This window comes from Manis javanica, chromosome 6 (assembly GCF_040802235.1).
Source record: "Manis javanica isolate MJ-LG chromosome 6, MJ_LKY, whole genome shotgun sequence".
Lineage (NCBI taxonomy): Eukaryota > Metazoa > Chordata > Mammalia > Pholidota > Manidae > Manis > Manis javanica.
Genome location: NC_133161.1, coordinates 75356840 through 75377206, shown reverse-complemented (window position 1 = coordinate 75377206; position 20367 = coordinate 75356840). Strand labels below are relative to the sequence as shown.

The following is a 20367-nucleotide window of genomic DNA, read 5'->3' as shown; positions in this document are numbered from 1 at the left end:
TCCAGTACTTGACCTATTTCTGGGAGAACAAAGCCTGCCTGAAGTGCTCTGTGCTTATGCCTGGAAGGAGGATGGGTGGACACCTGACCAAAAGGTCTGATCAGATTCCTGCTCCAGAGACGTTGAAACAGACAGTTTCATGAATACAGAGTGAAGTTGCCTGGAATTGAAACCGCCCTTGGCCCAGAGCTACAACCTGATATAAAGAAACAGAAATTCTGGAATAGACATTTATGAATCAGGACCAGTGCAGAAAATGATAGAAGATTAGGAAGTCACAGCTAACCAACAAAAGTGCCTTGCCTTTGGTGCCATATCCAAGGATTCATAAAGCAATAGGATTTTTTAAAATAAAGATATTATCCGAAGATGGCGGCGTGAGTAGGACAGTGGGAATCTCCTCCCAAAAACATATGTATTTTTGAAAATACAACAAATACAACTAATCCTAAAAGAGAGACTAGAAGACACAGGACAACAGCTAGACCACATCCACACCTGCGAGAACCCAGCGCCTGGTGAAAGGGGTAAGGTACAAGCCCCAGCCTGGTGGGACCCAAGCGCCTCTCACCCCAGCTCCCAGCGGGAGGAGAGGAGTCGGAGTGGGGAGGGACAGGGAGCCCAGGACTGCTAATCACCCAGCCCCAACCATCTGCACCAGAGCGCAGAAACACAGTGCATGTGGGGGTGCTGGAAACTAGGGAAACAGGGCAGCAAGATCTTTTAGCGGGTCCCGAAGCCGGCACCCCTGTGACAAAGAAAAGCGAGTGCTTTTTGAGAGTCTTAAAGGGACAGGGATGCCACAGCTGGATAGAAGCATTCTGGATCACAGTCCAGCAGCTGGAAATTCCAGGGAACTCCAGGTGCACTAACCCCCTGGGCAACAGCTCTGAGACCCCTCATGGAGGTAAACAGCCAAACAGCCCCCCGTCCATTACCCCTCCAGGACCCCACCATAGCACAGCAGCAGCCTGAGGCTGGTCACGCCCACAGCAAGGGAGCTTCCTCCATACCGGCCGGGCAAGATACAGAGACCTAGTCTACACGCAATTGCCCAACACAAGCCACTAGGGGTTGCAGTTGTCCCAGTAAAGAAAGGCCAGGAGCAAGTGGAAAGTCTTGGCTCTGCTAGCTGACAGATGAGTCAATAGCTCATCATTGCACCTATCAACATGAAAAGGCAAAAAAATTTGATCCAGACAAGACTAATCCAGACAGCTTTGACATCTTCTACATCTTCCCCTGAGAAGGAACCCGGGGAGATAGATTTAACCAGTCTTCCTGAAAAAGAATTCAAAACAAAAGTCATAACCATGCTGATGGACTTGCAGAGAAATATGCAAGAACTAAGGAGGGAGAATACAGAAGTAAAACAAGCTCTGGAAGGACTTCAAAACAGAATGGACGAGATGCAAGAGACCATTAATGGACTAGAAAATAGAGAACAGGAACGCAGAGAAGCTGATGCAGAGAGAGATAAAAGGATCTCCAGGAATGAAAGAATTTTAAGAGAACTGTGTGACCAATCGAAACAGAACAATATCCGCATTATAGGGGTACCAAAAGAAGAAGAGAGAGAGAAAGGGATAGAAAGTGTCTTTGAAGAAATAATTGCTGAAAACTTCTCCCAACTAGGGGAGGAAATGGCCTCTCAGACCACAGAGGTACACAGAACTCCCATGACAAGGGATCCAAGGAGGGCAACACCAAGACACATAATAATTAAAATGGCAAAGATCAAAGATAAAGACAAAGTATTAAAGGCAGCAAGAGAGAAAAAAAAGGTCACCTACAAAGGAAAACCCACCAGGCTATCATCAGACTTCTCAACAGAAACCCTACAGTCCAGAAGAGAATGGCATGATATACTTAATGCAATGAAACAGAAGGGCCTCGAACCACGAATACTGTATCCAGCACGATTATCATTTAAATATGAAGGAGGGGTTAAACAATTCCCAGACAAGCAAAAGTTGATGGAATTTGCCTCCCACAAACCACCTCTACAGGGCATCTTACAGGGACTGCTCTAGATGGGAGCACTCCTAAAAAGAGCACAGAACTCAAACCACCCAACATGTGAAGAAGGGAGGAGAAGGAATAAGAAGGGAGAGAAATAAAGAATCATCAGACCGTGTTTATAATAGCTCAATAAGCAAGTTAAGTTAGACAGTAAGATAGTAAAGAAGCTAACCTTGAACCTTTGGTAACCACAAAGTTAAAGCCTGCAATGGCAATAAGTACATACCTTTCAATAATCACCCTAAATGTAAATGGACTGAATGCACCAATCAAAAGACACAGAGTAATAGAATGGATAAAAAAGCAAGAGCCATCTATATGCTGCTTACAAGAGACTCACCTCAAACCCAAAGACATGCACAGACTTAAAGTCAAGGGATAGAAAAAGATATTTCATGCAAACAATAGAAAGAAAAAAGCAGGTGTTGCAATACTAGTATCAGACAAAATAGACTTCAAAATAAAGAAAGTAACAAAAGATAAAGAAGGACATTACATAATGATAAAGGGCTCAGTCCAACAGGAGGATATAGCCCTTATAAATCTATATGCACCCAATACAGGAGCACCAACATATGTGAAATAAATACTAACAGAATTAAAGGAGGAAATAGAATACAATGCATTCATTTTGGGTGATTTTAACACACCACTCATTCCAAAGGACAGATCCACCAAACAGAAAATAAGTAAGGACACAGAGGCACTGAACAACACACTAGAACAGATGGACCTAATACACATCTACAGAACTCTACATCCAAAAGCAGCAGGATACACATTCTTCTCAAGTGCACATGGAACATTCTCCAGAGTAGACCACATACTACACCACAAAAAGAGCCTCAGTAAATTCAAAAAGATTGAAATCCTACCAACCAACTTTTCAGATCACAAAGGCATAAAACTAGCAATAAACTGTACAAAGAAAGCAAAAAGGCTCACAAACACATGGAGGCTTAACAACATGCTCCTAAATAATCAGTGGATCAATGACCAAATCAAAATGGAGATCCAGAAATATATGGAAACAAACGACAACAACAACACAAAGCCCCAAGTACTGTGAGATACAGCAAAAGCAGTGTTAAGAGGAAAGTATATAGCAATCCCGGCATATTTAAAGAAGGAAGAACAATCCCAAATGAATGGTCTACTGTCACAATTATCGAAATTGGAAAAAGAAGAACAAATGAGGTCTCAGGTCAGCAGAAGGAGGGACATAATAAAGATCAGAGAAGAAATAAATAAAATTGAGAAGAATAAAGCAATAGCAAAAATCAATGAAACCAAGAGCTGATTTTTTGAGAAAATAAATAAAATATATAAGCCTCTAGCCAGACTTATTAAGAGGAAAAGAGAGTCAACACACATCAACAGAATCAGAAACGAGAAAGGAAAAATCACGACGGACCCCACAGAAATACAAGGAATTATTAGAGACTACTATGAAAAGCTATATGCTAACAAGCTGGGAAACCTAGGAGAAATGGACAACTTCCTAGAAAAATACAACCTCCCAAGACTGACCTAGGAAGAAACAGAAAATCTAAACAGACCAATTACCAGCAACAAAATTGAAAAACAAAAAAAGAAGAAAAAAAAAGAATACAACTTCTCAGATTCAAAAAGACATATGCACCCCTATGTTTATTGCAGCACTTTTTACAATAGCTAAGATATGGAAGCAACTTAAGTGTTGATCAGTAGATGAATGGATAAAGAAGAGGTGGTACATATACACAATGGAATATTATTCAGCCATAAGAAGAAAACAAATCCTACCATTTGCAACAGCATGGATGGAGCTGGAGGACATCATGCTCAGTGAAATAAGCCAGGTGGAAAAAGGGGATAGAACCACATGGAGATTTAGACAGCTGGAGATGAGGGAAGATTTGAGAGCTTGAGCTTCTTGGAGTGATAGACATGAATTAGGAGAAAGGGCCTGATTAGGTTAATCTTGATGATTCTAAAGCATGTTGCCATAATGAGGCTGGCTGTGTTGATGGTTGGTAGATGCTCTCTTTGCTAGGAGCAGGCAGAATTTGGGATCCCGCTTGACTTCAACTTGTGAGGGCAGGTAGGTGGGATGGGAGCAATCTTACTCTGAGCACTGGGCTCTTCTTGATTTCTGACGATGGAGTCTGGTGGAGGCATATGGTCTCACTCCCAGAGTATGGCTGTGGAAAGGAAGGAGACAGAGAAGGTAAAGGTGCTTATTAGGCAGATGGCAATAGAGAGAGAATTTGAGGCTAGCTCAAATTAATATTAATTTAACATAAATATAAATTACTAAATTAATATAAATAATTTATTTCAACCACATCTAAGAAGTGGAACTTTAACACCAAAATCTCCCATTGATAGGGTTCTCACAGAAAACCTAAGGAGATTTTGAATTATGTCAGCAACTTCCTTCTTAAAAAACAGCATGTCTCCCTGTGTTGATTATGTGCCATGAAATCCACCTGGGACTCCTTTTAATTGCTTCGCTGCCATGTGTTTCCTGGTGTCTTGGTCTTCAATGTGGTAATGAGTCACGATGATCAGAATATGCCAACATGCTATTCTATTTTTAGTATTTTACTAGAATATTTGTAGACATAATTTGATTATACTTACATGTCCTGGGAACGTTTTTTGTATATCAGAATAAATGTACCAGATTCTGATTTGATAGTTGGTGGAGGGGAAGGGTGCATAGGCATTTACAAAAAAAAAAAAGTGTCCTATGATTCTGCTGCAAAGCCAGGCTTGGAAACCTTTACCTTAGTAAAAATAAGGATTCTTTAAATAACAGCAAGTATTCATGCTAATGCCCATGTCAACTCCTACCTAACTGAATTTATGCCAAGTGCCCTAATCTTAACATATACATTTAAAGCTCCCTGAAAATTTTCATTTTCTAAGTAGAACATAACTCAGCAGCCTCACCTTTAGGCCAAAGAGTATACAGAAGATCTCTTATATGTGCACAAGCAGGAAAGGAATTTATATATATACAAATAAGAAAGTAATAAAATGAAAATCCAAAAGTATATCTTTAATTTTCCTTCAATTTAGTTTGAACAAAATAGAAATTTTAAATACTATTTGTTACATACTGAGGATACAGACAACAGTTTTGCAGAAAACAAAGCTAAAGAATGGATGATTAATTCTCAGTGGTATGAAAGTCCAGGACATACATGCATTTCTGTAGTGAGGATTCTCAGCAAAGCCATTAGTGTGCCTAAAGAATCTGGAAGGTGAAAACTTAGCTAGATAAAATAGAAATAAGAGAGAGAAGATGAAATGGGTGTAAGGGTGCATAGAATGAAGAGAATTGGAAGAGTATTTTCTTTAAAAAATTAAGCTTATAATTCCTTATTCCTTTTACATACAATAAATAATAAAATTTAGATTCTTACTGAATCTTTCATTTTTCCCAGTTCTGTTCTTCTGAAAAGCTTTTCATAGCTTAAATACCTAATGAGATCTCTAATTTTCCATTGTGACTGATGACTTTTAGGGCTTTTTTCCTATTTCACTGGGTGGATTATAGTCATGTTTGAAGTTTTGATGATTCTTTAATATTTATGTTATCCAAAGTGAGTTACATTGTGCTCATTTGGAGACTGCTCAAAGGAAAATGTGATGCAAATTTTGTGCAGTATAACAATCATTGAATGTTAGAATGAGAAGGCATGATCAGCCTTTGCCTTATAGTTATTTTGGGCAATCTGTGGATTGGGCATTTCTGCTTCATGTAGTGTGTGAAATAAAATGAAGTTGTGTGTGTCCCCGCAGTGTCCCATAGGCAAAGACAGCTGTGCAAGCTGTAGAGCCCCAAGTCAGCCAGATGAGCTCAGACTGTGCTGTGAAGATGCCTGACAGCCCTCTTGCCTGTGCCACAAGACTGTCACAGCCCCTCACCCATGACCAGAGAAGACAAGCCTGGAATACTCAAAAAGAAGACAAACTGGTCTGATTCTTGGTAGAATCCTTTAGGAGAATGATTAACAATCCTAATTGCTTTCACCCTCTGGCACACAGGTAGCATCAGAATGTTTATTGTTCTCTTGACACTCCCCTGATGAGTTGATTAACATAACCTCTTCCTGCGCACATATCCACTTCTGTAAAAAGGAATTAAAGATGCCCCCCAAGAGCTTTGGAGCAGTCTTGTCAGAACACTCTGACTGACTGACTTCCAGGCCATGTTCCTCAGTAAGACTGAATAAACTGTTTCTTAAACACAATGGCTATGTTAATTTACTTTGACAAGGTTTAGCTGGGGCACTACTACATCCTGAGGATCCAAATGGCCTCAGTCACATGGTTGGAAGTTGGTACCAGTATTCGCTGGGTATTCACCTGGGGCTGTCAGCTAGGGACTTTGGTTCTCCCCCACTTTGGTCTTGCTATGTGGTTGCCTGGGCTTCCTCACACAATGGCGGCTCAATTGAAAGATTCAAAGATGGGAAGTTCCATGTGTGTGAAAGTGGAAGCTGCAATATCATATGATACATAATATCACTTCTGTCCCATTATATTGGCCAAAGGACTGGCTTAGATTAGAGGAGAGGAATATCGATTGATTTCTACTTCACCATGAGAGGAGTTGCAAAGCATTTATAGCTTTCTTGATCAATATAGTCCATCATTTGACACAAATTATATGCAAAATGCACTAAATTCCTCCAAAGACTCCTGAAAAACATCTTTCCATTATAGTATTAGGTTCAAACTCTTGGGGTTCACATTTTCATCATCTCAATCAGGCCCTAGTGTGATTAAGGCTTCTTAGATGAAGTAACTCAGGTACAGATCCTTAGATTAAAGAGACAGGTCATCTGTTCCACACACACTGAAGGTACAGTGGGGAGGTAGGGACAGGATGACTGCAGTAGATGCTGCTCCTGTTTAAAGCGGGTAGGGAGAATAGGGAGTACCTAGTTATCACTGGTCCATTGAAATTCTGATATTCAGCCAGGTCTATGTTACCAGTTCCCCTTGTTTTGGGCAAAAGTAATGAATGTTCATTAGAGCTCTGTTCTTCTTCCTGAGAGTGGCTACCTTTGGTTCTTGGTTCTACTCTTTGAACTACCATTTTTTTCCCACAAGAAATGGCCCAGGCCTTAATCTAACTATCTTTCTAGGTCTACTTGCAGACTGTAAAAAATATGAACTGACTGGCCATTTTGGTTCAAACTGGTGGTGATTCATTGATGGATTTCCTGAGAATCTTATTGGGATTCACCCCATTATACAAAACCATAACCACAGATCTTTTTGAGAGAGGCCCCTATCTACTTTGGAATGTGAATTAAGATATTTTGTGACAAATGATCTTCAGATTCTTAGATGTGAATGTCTATGAGTCACACCTTTAAGATTCTTAAAAACTCTTTGATATAGCTGAGGATCTAGCAGGGAGGCCCTTAAGAATCTTAGAAACTCTTTTCCATAGATGATACAGTTTAAGCAAAACTAACCTTTAGTCTTTCTTGAGGGTCTTAACAAAGGAAGGGTCTTATATCCACTTGCACTTGATTTGATTTTGACCTTGAGGTCACATTTTTCTGGAAGCACCTTGGATTACATCTTTGCTTTGAGGCTGTTTCTTTGAAAATCTAAAGCTCTTTTTATTTTCTTTGTTTATTTGTTTCTTTCTTATACTGTAGTGTTTCTGCTAAACACTTGTTTCTTTCTCACTGTATCCCCTTAGGAGCAGTGGTTTTGGTTTCCTCCATTTCTGGTGTGATGTTAACTAAGATCACTTGGTTAAAGTGATGTCCCCAGTTTTCTTTACTGTAGAGTTATTACTAGGATACATTTTGAATGTAGAATTGGATTTTTGGATTTGGCTGGGTTATTCATGAGCCATATTGAATTTGAGATGCCTATTGGACATCCTAAATAGAGTCTGATTTAGCAACAGTGGTGTTGGTGGTGTTAAAAATAAAAATTCACCCATGTAAATTTGAAGAGCTAATTGGCTTTGTTAAGTGATTCATGAATCGGGCAGTATCCCCTCTAGCAAGTAGAGAGATGCTCCGAGGGGAATTGTACAAAATGAAAGGTTTTATCGATAGTTGGTGAAGGGAAAGTAATTAGCAAAAGAAAAGGAAAAAACTGAAAATAGAGAAAGAAAAAGTTGTTTCAGGCAAGGTCACTTTCTCTTAGAGGGAAGAATAGGGGTTCTTATAATGCAGATGACCTCCTCTTCTTTTAGGGAAGAGGGAGAAGGCTCATGTGAAAGGTATCTTGTGGATGATGTTGACCAGACCATTCCTGACTGGCTGTATTTCTGGGGGAGGTTGAAACTGTAATAAGCTTAGGTATTAAGCCCTGGTTTGGTGACCTGGCCTAGCAGAAGTTGGGCCAGTGTGATTCTTTTTGACAGTAGACTGGAAAGATGAAGCAGAGCTTTCTGTTTCCATTTTCTCAGTGAATACAGAAGTGATGTCATAGCAGGGAGTGATGAAGTGGGAATGCTTTGGAGATTTGAGACAGAAAAGTTCGAAAGTGCCCTCTCACAGTAAATTGACTAGAAAAAACGTAGTGAATTTATGGGGAGTATGCTACAGGGGAGCACTTGATATTGTGGCTATAGATTCAACATACAGTCATTCAGGATGTTCTGCTCCTTGGGGTCAGACTTTGATCAGTAGAAGAGGTAAATGTTACCGTGGCTGAGGTTTGACCAAACGAGCAGAGTGGAGCATGAGGGAGGGGTGAGGAAGTTCACAGTGTGCAAGGGGGTGGTTATCACCATGCATCATGGAATATCAACTAGATGAGGTGGACAGGGCGGGGTGAAGGACAGTGGAAAGGTGGTAGGTAGGATCAGTGGTTTAAAAGTCTCCCAAATAGTTAAAGAGAAAGATGGATAGCAGATGGTGGATATGGGTGGAGATAATTGAAATAAGGATTTGGAGACATTTTCATTGTGGTTCTGACTTAAAAATACCAATTTTATAAAGAAACTTTTATCATCTCTCTTTTAGACATGGGAAAACCTCATGTTCATAAGAAATAACTTGACCAAGGTCACAGAGCTAGTAAACAGCAGAGTTTGAATAGGAAACCAAAGTATTTGTTTTTGTTTTTAAACTCTAAAGCATTTGTATTCTACCAGCTGCCTCTGATCCATGACAGTTGCCCATTAGACAAAGGATAATCATTATAATGACTGAAAATGTTTACATTGTATTTGTTCTGCTTATTTCAGGCTAATTATGTCCTACAGATGAAAAAAAAATGCCTCAGAATACATACCTAATTTTAAAAACAACTTATATCCTTTTTAAAATGAGTGGCCTTTAGAATTTGATCGAAAATGAATTTTGTTTTTATCTTTCAAAATTCTCAAAGAATTCAAAATTCACACATCAGTTTTGAATAAGCGGTTAAAATGGAATACATTTTATCTAATCAATTCATAGTAAATAAAATTTTCCAGATATTAAGGAGATCCCTACTTAACAGTACACAATGATGATCTAAGGAAAAGACCTTAAGGTAATTTTGAAAATCTCTATTTTAAGAAGTTTCAAGAAAATTTACTCAGGTTCTAAGTTGATGGTATTAAGGATTTTATGGTTCAGTAGAGGAAAAGCGACATTTTAAATAGAAGGTTTTTCAGTCTAATAATTAAAATGACAACTGTTAGCCGTCTTCCACAATACTGCAAACAAACAAAACCAAATTGCATGGGCTGTTTTTGGTTAAATGATGTGGAATCCTTTCCAGCAATATACTTGTAGGTGTAGAGGCTTGATTGAAATAGCTGCATAATTCCGGAGCAGACCGTTTTCTTTGCTGTAATTACATTTGTGTGGTGATGCATATGCTCTTGATTCCTAGATTTCACAATTCAAAGGAAAATACTCTCTTGAAATCTGAAACCTGGGAGATTCAAAAAGTTTTTAAAAGCCTTGCTGTTGTTATTATTACTGCAGAACTACCCTCTTCCATGTCGTATTTAATGTAGCTGCTTTGATCTCACTCATGCCAGCTCTGATGTCGGGGGGGGGGGGCGATTTACTCATTTGGCTGTGATGGGGACAGGATTGCAGGTATCTGGCATCAGGGACAGGCTGTTCTGGGTACAGGGTAGGGATTTACTCACATGGCTGTGACAGGGACAGGATTGGCAGGTGTCCGGCATCAGGCACGGGCTGTTCTAGGTGCAGGGTGGGGATTTTCTCACGTGGCCGTGATGAGGACAGGATGGGCAGGTGTCTAGCATCAGGGATGGACTCTTCTGGGTTCAGGGACGCATGCAGCAGAGATTTGGGGCTTTCACGCAGGCATTCATCACTGGCCCACCTCAGTTTCTCTCAAGTGTCTGCTTATTTTTGGCTTTCTGCTTACTTTTTCGTCATCAGCTGAATGATTTTTGTCTAAATTTACTATAGATTCCCAAGAAAGGGAACCTGGCTGGTTCTGCTAATCAACACTGCCCCTGTCTGGTAGTTTTTTTCTCTGAACATCTGGCCGGTGCTCCCCTGTCCGGGGCGTGGCCTTGGGCAACAGGGCGAGGTGTGGATGCTGAAACAATGACATGCTTTTCCTGAGGCAGATCTTGGCCAGGCAGCTTCATTATTTTGAGAGAAGTCCAGGGAAATTTACAAAATACTGACACATCTGTGGCAACTGTCGGTTGGTTATACAACAGCTTTTCCCTCTACCACGCTCCTTACCTGTACTATTGTTAACTTTCTGTGTGTAGTCACAGTGTGGATGGGAAGACCCGAAGAGGGAGAATCTAGATTGTGCAAAGACAAATGTCCTTGTCAAAGGATTGGTTTTGGCATGGACAAATATGTAATTCTGGAAAAACACACTTGAGAAAATGAATGCTAAGGACTTTTTGTGAAGAGTTTATTGACTCTTAAAGAAATCCAAGGCTTTTATGCCTGGGGATATTTTTATCTTCATGAGATGCTAGAATTGCAGCAGCCATATGAGGGTCATGGGAAGCACTGGTTTAAGAGAACAGGCTCCCCACCATACTGCCATCTGCAGACAGGTGAACACATTCCTGATGTCAGTAATGGTACTGAGCCACCACACAAACCAACCCAGGACTTCCCTGGTGTCAGGTGGGAAATGCAATGGTAGCCTACAAGTATACTACCAGGCAAGCTGTCTCAGAAGTAAGGACACAGCAAACCCCCACCGACGAACCAAATTGAAGTCCTCAGATCCCAAGGTTTGCTAAGTCACCTTAGGGCACATGGTGAGAAGCAAGAGGAAAGAAATGGGTGGGTTAGCACACTTAGGATGGGGTGCCAGTGGAGGGGAAGGGCCACGCCACCTAATCCTGGCATGCACAGTGCTTCTCTGCCTGCTGCAGCTCCTGTCCCTGCTGCTCATGCGGTTTCAAGGACCAGAGTTGAGGTTTGGGCAAGCCCAGTAGATGGGAGCAATTACACCCACTTGCAGTGTCTGAGATACACAGGAACAAGGAACAAGTATACCTGCTCTGGAGCAGTAGCTCACCAGTTAGCTTGGTGACAGCCATGAATTCTATTTGTGCTTTTCGGGCAGAGAAAAACATGGGGCAGGAATGGGTGTCAGCAGCGGTTCTTAACCAGGGAGATTTTACCTCCCAGTGTACGTTTGGCAGGGCTGGACACATTTTTTATTGTCATGACTGGTGTGTGTGTATGTGTGAGAGAGGGAGAGATGCTACTGGTATCTAGTGGGCAGGCCAGGCATGCTGCTGAATATGCTGCCATGTGTAAGACACTCCCCAAGACAAAGAATTATCTGGCCCAAAAGTTGAGTAGTGTGGAAGTCGAGAAACCCTGGGTAGTTAAATTAAGACCTCATAAACATGAACTGCTTGTATATATATATATATCCTGGATGTTTAGTGTCCTTTGTATATTTATTATATTATGAACATTTACTATTTGGGTACCTCATGAATATTAGGTATCTTTTGGTTATCCATCCTTTCTATCAATGTGTAACCCATACATGATCTTCTTACTTATATTTTACACACATCCTATCCATTCCGCCCAGGTCTAACAAAGTTGTGTTTACTAGCTGCTTATCTGTACTTAAAACCTCTTTGAAGTGTTTGCCTATATTTTATAAACTACAAATGTATTAATTGAATGGAATTGAAGATTCACAAATTGAAGACTATGCCTGCCCTGAAATTTCTAACAAAAAATAAGATATACCTGTCCTAATGGCTTAAGCCACTTTTAGTTGTGTTTTCTGCAACTTGCAGCTTAGAGCACCCTAGCTGGTCCCCTATAAAGTCGATAGGAAATACATTCTGAAGACATATGAAACAAGGACTTAGACCATAATTATAGGTTTCCTAAATGGTAATGTAAGCATCAGATACAACAGGAAACTGATTGTGGTGACTGTGTTAATATAATGCTTGTTTGATCATTCTGTTTACATTTCAAGCAACTATAGGCATGGTGCCTGTCATGGTAGGCTTATGTGCTCAGAAATATACATTTTTTTAAATGATGGGGCAATTTTGGTACCTTCAGAGAACTGTGAAAAAAGGTGTTTTAGTGTGCTGGATGTCTATGAATAGAATAATATATTAAGAAATGGTATAGCTTTATGTATTATTTTTATTTAATAATATTTATTTGATTTACATTTTAGCACTTTAAAAATTTGAAGACTTCAAAACATTTTATGGGAGTTGTGTCTTGAGGCACCTCCATTGATGGGGACATTTTTCACATATATGAAATTAAAGAGAAGCATATTGAAGATGATGGAAACATTTTAGAAGTATACAAAAAGGTTGTCGTTTAAGGGAGATTTCAAAAGAGATTGTTTTAAAATGCTGGAGGTATATGTTTTTATTTTTTCTTCCTTCCTTTGCCCCTTTAAAATTCTTTTTTGTGATGGAAACTAATATTTTGTTAGATTAAAACATACATACATTACTAATGGGAAGATATGATAATAAATCAAAAGTATTTGATAAAAAGTTAAAGTAACAAAGAGAAGACTATTAAGTCTCAAAAATCATGGTGTGTTTGCCGTAGTCCTACAACTGTTGACCCCAATGAGGGGAATCGGCTCTGCTGGACGTAGGGTGATGGGTCATTTAGTCAGTGTAGCCTATTATCTTTTTAGAAGTAGTAGGCTGTTTGTGTGTATGTAACAGAGAGAGAGAGAGAGAGAGAGAGAGAGAGAGAGAGAGAGAGAGAGACCTACAAAGTTTATTTTTGTTTTCAGATCTGAGTCAAAGAATCATTAAAGCTGGTGTATGTCAGCTGGACAGTGATTTTCAAGTGATTTATATTCCCAAGGCCCTCTCTCATCATCTTTTCTGTTTGTTGCAGTGATTTGCTGTCTTCTGAATACATAGAGAGACACATCGAACCTGGAGGGAAGACAGTGGAAGTTAAGGTAAGTAAAATTGTCCTCTCTGTGGAAATTGTTTGAGAATCTTTTATATATTGATGATGATTTTGATTTTCAGTGATACTTCTAATGTACAGTTTTGGGGTTCTTATATTTCAGAATTTACCAGAAAGTTTATCACTTCATGGGAGAAAAAAAAACCTCTTTAGTTATCAAGAAAGGAATTCTTATTGTTTTCTAGAAATTGTTGGAGTTATGTTCTGTGGAATTAATATAGCTTCCAGAGTTCTTTTTAAGAATGTGTCACAGAAAAATGATTTCTGAAATTGGCCTTTAAGGTTAGCTCTGAGAAGCAAGAGGTGGGATCTTGGATCCAGGGGAGGTACCTGGCTTTGCATTTAGTTGGGGAAGACTTTCTGGCAAAATTATAAACTTACTAGGTCTGCAGGGAAGTACCAAGGAGTTTTAAATCCCTGGAGATAGGAAACTCAGAATCCTATTTCTTGTCAGGTAAGCTCTGAAAAGACTACACACAAATAAAACCCTCTTCCATTTAAAAGTGTAAGAATGTGTATTTTTTCCAGGCTACTGATGTAATCTGATGACATATGAGATCAGACCCTGCCCAAAGGTTTCTTTAGATCTAATGTTTTGTATAGGAAGTTTTAGCTAAGTGTTTTATTTTTTCCTGAACAGTGTTCAGACTATCTATTTTGTCTTATCAGAATTAAAATGCCATTTATAATATATTTACTTTCTTCTTCTGATTACAAATTTGATACGTTCTCATGTTTGAAAACTTGTAAGTAGAGAAAAGTGTAACAAAAAAGGGAAAATCACCCTTTAACTCATCACTGAGGTAAACTTTGTTTTCATTTTGTTGTATTTCCTTTTAGTGTTGTTTTGTCCTGTGCGCATGTTTAAGTTTTTATTTTTTTTACAGTTTGTTTCATGCCTATCTGCAATATTGAATCTTGCTTTTTAGAAGTAAACCTTGTATCATATTCTAAACATTTTCCAAAGTTATTTTCTCTTCAATCCTGTGTCCACTGCCTTTCAATTTTTAAGTATATTATTGTCATAAAGCTTTTTATCCAAATTAAACTATTAGCAATAACCAAAATACATCACATTGTCCTATTCAAGTGACAACATGAAGAGAATGAGGTTTTCAATTATATATTAACTAAAAAAAGAAAAACTTTTATTATGGGAAATTTCAAACATATAGTAGCTGGGAAAAAAAATTTTGTAGATTCAGAATCTCCAGGCTTTTTTTCTCTTCCATGTTTATTTGGCTTCACTCCTGTATTTTATATGATGCTTTTCTGGATGCACAGTGTATCTTATTCCTTTGTTCAGTTAAAAAGGAAAGGAAACAAGCAGTTCACTATTTCCATTTATGTCTGTGAGTGGAGTGATGAAATGCAAATACGAGCATGGAGGGCAGATCCAGCAAATAGCTCTCTGTTGTTTTCACAGTGATACTGCTGTTCAGGAAACTTGTACTTAATCAACAAAGCATACTCCACTCTGAGACCATTAGACTGTGTGAGATATATAACACCCTCTAGAGCACTGACTGTACTGCAGAATTTTTGCTAATACTCCAGTCTGAGAATTGCATTTTCTTCCTTGATGGTTTGCCTACCTGAAAGGAAAGGAGCGACACATGGCAGCAATTCACCGGAGAGTTCCGCTTTATTAGGGAAAGGTGCTGGGTTATATAGGAGGGGGCATGAATTGATTGAGGTGTCACTTCTATGGGGCTGGTGGCTGTTGGCTAGGTGCTGGGATTGGGAGGGGGGCGAGAGGTGATTGGGCTTCAGGTGGCGCCGGCGGGAACTGAGGACCCCGGAGAAGCCGGAAGTTTGCCATCTTACTGGTGGGGACCCTTCATTCCCCCCTTTCTCCTCTATGGGTTTGTGGATGTTGCTTTCTCTCTGGCTGCTTCCTGCTGAACAGGGGCGGAGAAGGGAGTGAGGGCTTGAGGATTGGGAGGAAAGAGTTGATAGGACTCCCCACAGTAAGGACAAGTAGATGTGGACTTCTTCAGGTTGGAAATCAATGAAGGTTCCCTGTAACCATAGGTTGGCCAAGAGGATATGGGTGTCAGGAGCCAGGCGTCTGCGGCTATTGTTTCCAGGAACAGTTTCCAGTGGAGAGAGGGGTCCATCTCAGCGTGTGGTGAGGAGGTCACGTGAGGGTGAGGGATCTTCTGTGGCCAGAAGCTGGTAGTTCCTGAGTAAAAGCTGGTTGAAAGCTTGATTAGAGATTTTTCTGACTTGGGATTTGATGAACTTTATTATACAGGGTAAGAAGAGACAGGCGAGAAGAATGATTATTATGGGGCCTGCAATGGGCCAGAGCCAGGTGAGGAGGGGGTTTGTTAGTATTGACGAGAATGGGTTGGAATTGGAAGCAGAGTGGAGACTGGAGGCAAGGTCGGTGAGTTTGGTAATGTCAGTTTCTACAATGCCGGATTCATTGATGTAATAGCAGCACTCTTCCCAGAGGAAGACGCAGGTGCCGCCCTTCTCGGCTGTAAGCAGATCTAGGGCCTGCCGGTTTTGAAGGGTGACTTTAGCTAGCGAAGTGACCTGTCTTTGGAGAGAGGTTAGAGAATCGGCAGTGGATGTCAGGGCTCCCTCAAGTTTGGCGTTGAGATCTCTAACTGCCTATAGAGAGTGACCCAAGGCTTCTCCCGAAAACCCTGCCCCAATGGCTGAGGTGAACAAAGAGCTACTGACCATGATGGGAAGGAAAGCAGCTCTTTTTGTGCGCGAGGGCAAGGGAGGTTGGAGCTCAAGGAATTCTGCCATGCTGTAAAGTGTTAACTGTGGGATTAGGGTGACGAGAATGCAGGGTGTATCGGAGTTGAGAGGCAGTGAGTTGAAAAGACTGCCATTACACTAAAAGAAGTGTTCCGGTTACATAAAAGTCTTAGAGCCGGAGGTAGGGGTGTAGATAGAGAGGCAGTGAAGTGCGCTGGAAAGGGGTGGAGTTGGGCCTACACAGTGGTGGATGGTGAGATTACCTGCGTATTCTGGTTCACATAGGGGTATGTCTGCCAGGGGGCAGAGGGGTTGTCTTTCTGCATGGAAGGAGTAGTTGGAAATATTAAAGGGCACGGCGGCCAGCAGTGGGCGCTGTAGTGATGTGCACAAGAAACAATTGTCTGTGTTAAGGGTGTGGTTGAGAAAGATGGTGGTGTCCTGAATGAGCTATAATGAAGAGTAGGAGAAATGGGAAGAGGGGTGGGGATAAGAAGATGAAGAGGCACTATTAAGAGTTTGGATAATGACTTTTTCGGAATGTCTGCTATCTGATGCAACTTGAGAGATCTGGGAATGAGAGGGAACATACTTTCGAGAGATATGAAGGGTACTGTGGGGGGTCGAGGACCCCCCGTAGTAAACTGAGGCTGTGACTCTGGCAGCCCATCGAGAGTCCCAGGGATCTGGGATTGATAAGGAGAATGAGCCATTGGGATATTTCATGAAACGGTTGGAGGAGTAATACTGTGGGTACTGGAAGTTACTCATGTAGTGAATGGTGCAAGACTAGTAGGGACATCTCCTGTAGGTATCTGGCCATCGCCTGCAATAGGCTTGTTTTGGTCATAGAGGAAGCAGAGGTAGGGAGAATAAGGGTAGCTGCTAGTGAACACTTCAGTGGAGGGAGGAAAGTGGAGGTATAAAGGCTCAGAGCAGCTTTTCAGAGGGCAGTCTGGTGTGGCAATGAGGGCAGTAACTTTTGTTTGATGCTGTGTGTAAGTCTGTCTGACTTTGAATCGCCATACAAAGGAGGCTGGGGTGGCGGGGAAGACAATAGGAATGAGGGAAAAAGCAAGAGAGCAGTAAAGGAGGAAAAAGTCATGATTCAGGTATGGATGGCAAAGGGGGTGAACGGGATTTTGGAGGAAAGAGGACAGTAATGTCAGGAGTCTGGAGGGAGGGAGAGTCTGTAAACTTTTGTAGGTTAAGAGATCTTTTAGGTGATGTGGGGACAGAATGGTAAGGGGCGCTCTGAATGTCAGTTTATGAGCTTCTTTCTGCAAGAGCTGTCTAGTGGCTAATGCTCGTAGGCAGGGGGCCCATCCCTGAACTGTGGGGTCTAATTGCTTGGAGATATAAGCTACTGGGGCAAAGGATGAGCCATAATATTGGCCTAGGACTCTTAAAGCTTGACTGGACCTCTCATGAATGTATAATGAGAAGGGCTTCGACAAATCAGGAAGATGGAGAGCTGGGGCTTCTACAACGGCTTGACGGAGCTTAATGAAGGAGTGTCGGGGTGAGGAGGATAATGGTTTTTTAGGGGGGCTCTTGCTGAGGTTGTATAGGGGTCTTGCCAACAGGGTGCAGGGAGAAGTTAGGGATCTATGTTCTAAAATATCTAGCTAGACTTAGAAAGGGCCTAGAAAGGAAAGGATTTCTGTCTTGGTTTTGGGAATGGGCAGGTCAGAGAGGAGCCATTTTCTGTCTAAGGTAATGGACTTTCTTTGTTGAGATAGAAGGAATCTGAGGTAAGTGATAGGAGGGGAAGAGATTTGAGCTTTGACGGGGGATACTCGGTAACTTCTGGAAGCTAGAAGGTTAAGTAGGGAGGCAGTGTCAAGTTGAGACTATTCCCACGAGAGACTGCAGAGTAGAAGATTGTCAATGTATTATAAGGTGGACTTGGAGTGATCATGATGAAACTGTTTGAGGTCCTGAGCTAGGACCTGTCTAAAAATATGGGGACTATCTCGGAAGCTTTGTGGCAAAACTGACCAAGTGAGTTGTTTAGAATGTCTTGTGTATGGGTCCGTCCAGGTGAAGTTGAAAAAATCTTGGGAGCAGGGGTCTAGAGGGATAGAAAAATGGGTCTTTGAGATCTAGGACTGAGAAGTGGGATGCTGAGGCTGTATGGATTTGGAACTAAGGGATGGATAGGGACAATGGCTATGTTGATGAGGCGAAGGTCTTGGACAAGGCGGAAAGATCCGTTGGTTTTTTTAACAGCTAATATGGGGGTATTAAATGGGGAGTGAGTGGGTCTGCTTGAATGATGGGTTGGAGGCCTATGAGGGCTGAAGTGGTTAGGGGGTATTGGGCCTGACAGATATACTGAGAGGGGTCACATAATTTGATAGAGGCAGGGGGACATAGGGCCACGGAGGGGCTTGTAATGTCCCAAACTTTGGGATTTACAGGGTGTATGAGGGCAGAACCGGAGCTTTCATTGGGTAGAGGGAGGTCATCGGCTATGAGGGCCATCAGAAAGGGAGTACTGGGGGCTGTGGGAGTGGATATAGTTATGGAAACGTGGAGGAGGGAAAGGATGTCTCGTCCTAGTAAAGGGATGGGACACTGGGGCATAACCAGGAAGGAGTGGGAGAAAGGTATGGGATTGTCTTGGATTGTGCATAAAAGGGTGGGTGGGGGGTTTAATGGGAAAATCTGTTTACCTCCTGCTCTGACCATAGGAGTAATGGCTGGCGTGGTAGGGCCCCAGTATTCTCACAAGACTGAGAAGGTGGCTCCTGTATCTAGGAGGAAGGAGATGGGGTGACCGTCTACTGTTAAAGTAACCCTGGGCTCCTGTTTGGTGATGGAAATGGTCGGGCGAGAAGCCCCCGGGCCCCATCAATCTTCTTCTGCCAGCCCCACTACGGCGGGCTTAGGATGGGGGTTGTTCGTCCAGCCTCCCCTTCGGGTGGTTGGGCAATCAGACCCCCAGTGGCCCTTTTTGTGGCATCTGGGGCATGGGGTGGTAGGAGATCTGGGGGAGGGGCACGCCCTTGACCAATGTCCCTCTTTTCTGCACTTGAAACAAGCTCTTGGGGGGGCTTGTTTGTAGAGGGGCGCCCAGGTTGTGGTTTTATCAGCTGGGCCAACATCTGGAAATTGGCCTGATCAGCCTTTTGTTTACGGCATTCTTTCTCCTCCTCCCGCTTATGGAAGACTTTAAAGGCCACTGTTAGGATCTCAGTCTGTGGGGTAGCGGGACCCTGTTCTAACTTTTTGAGTTTAGCTTTACTGTCGGGGTAGCCTTGAGCTAGGAAGTATGTCATAAGGACATGTCTTCCTTCAGGTGTTTCTGGGTCCAGGCTGGTATACTGTAATAGGGCTTGAGTGAGTCTGTCTAAGAACTCGGAGGGGATTTCATCTCTCTTTTGAATTATGTCTTGGAGCTTTTGAAAATTGACTACTTTACAAGCTGCCCTTTTTCAGACCTGCTATTAAGCAGGAGGCAAAAATATCTCGAGAGCGGAGACTCATGGTGGTGTTATAATTTCAGTGTGGGTCTTGTTCGCGGACAGCAGTGGTGCCAGGGGGATAGGTGGGGTCAGTCCTGTGGGTTTCAGTAGCCTGCATTTGGGCGAAGTCCTAAACTCATCTACGCTCTTCAGGGAGGAGAGTATTGGCCAGGAGCATGAAAATGTCATGATGTGTGAGGCTGTAAGACTGGAGGGTCTATTGAAACTCCCTGATGTATGTCATGGGATCAGTGGAAAAGGAACTTAGGCGTTTCTCTAGTTAGGCTAAATCTCTTAAGGTGAAAGGGATGTGAACGCGCATATTGCCTTGGGATTTTGCTACCTCCCGGAGGGGGGCGATAATTTTGGGAGGCTCTCGGGACTGAGTCTGAGCGGGACTGAAGGGTTCTGGCTCAGTCTGTTGGGGAGTGACGCGGTCTAGCCGTGCCTAGTCGAGCAGGTGCTGAAGTGCAGAAGGGGGGCAAAGAAAATAAAGAAAGATAGAATCGGACCCACATGTCGCCAGCTAGCAGCCCAGCTGCTTACTTCTGCCGCTCTAGTTGGGCTTGAACTCATGACTCTGAATTAAGAGTCCCATGCTCTACTGAGCTACAGCAGGGCTCCAGTTAATTGCTTATGGAATGCGTTGTTTTCTATTCCTGCCACATCGGCAAGTGGGGGAAGGGCATAGCTAGAAGCAGGGGCGGTGTTTCTACACATCTTCAAGGTCTCCCTATTTTCAGAGTGAG

The 20367-nt window shown here is 42.0% G+C and overlaps 1 protein-coding gene across 29 annotated transcripts in view; it reads left to right on the top strand.

Moving 5' to 3' along the window:
- Nucleotides 1-20367, top strand: part of ADAM22 (ADAM metallopeptidase domain 22) — a 238654-nt gene that overhangs the window by 114281 nt on the left and 104006 nt on the right. For all 29 annotated transcript variants that reach the window (XM_036990656.2, XM_036990655.2, XM_036990657.2 and 26 more), the window contains exon 4: nt 13353-13419. In XM_036990656.2, the coding sequence (XP_036846551.2) occupies nt 13353-13419 (67 nt within the window). The remainder of the gene's footprint in view (nt 1-13352; nt 13420-20367) is intronic.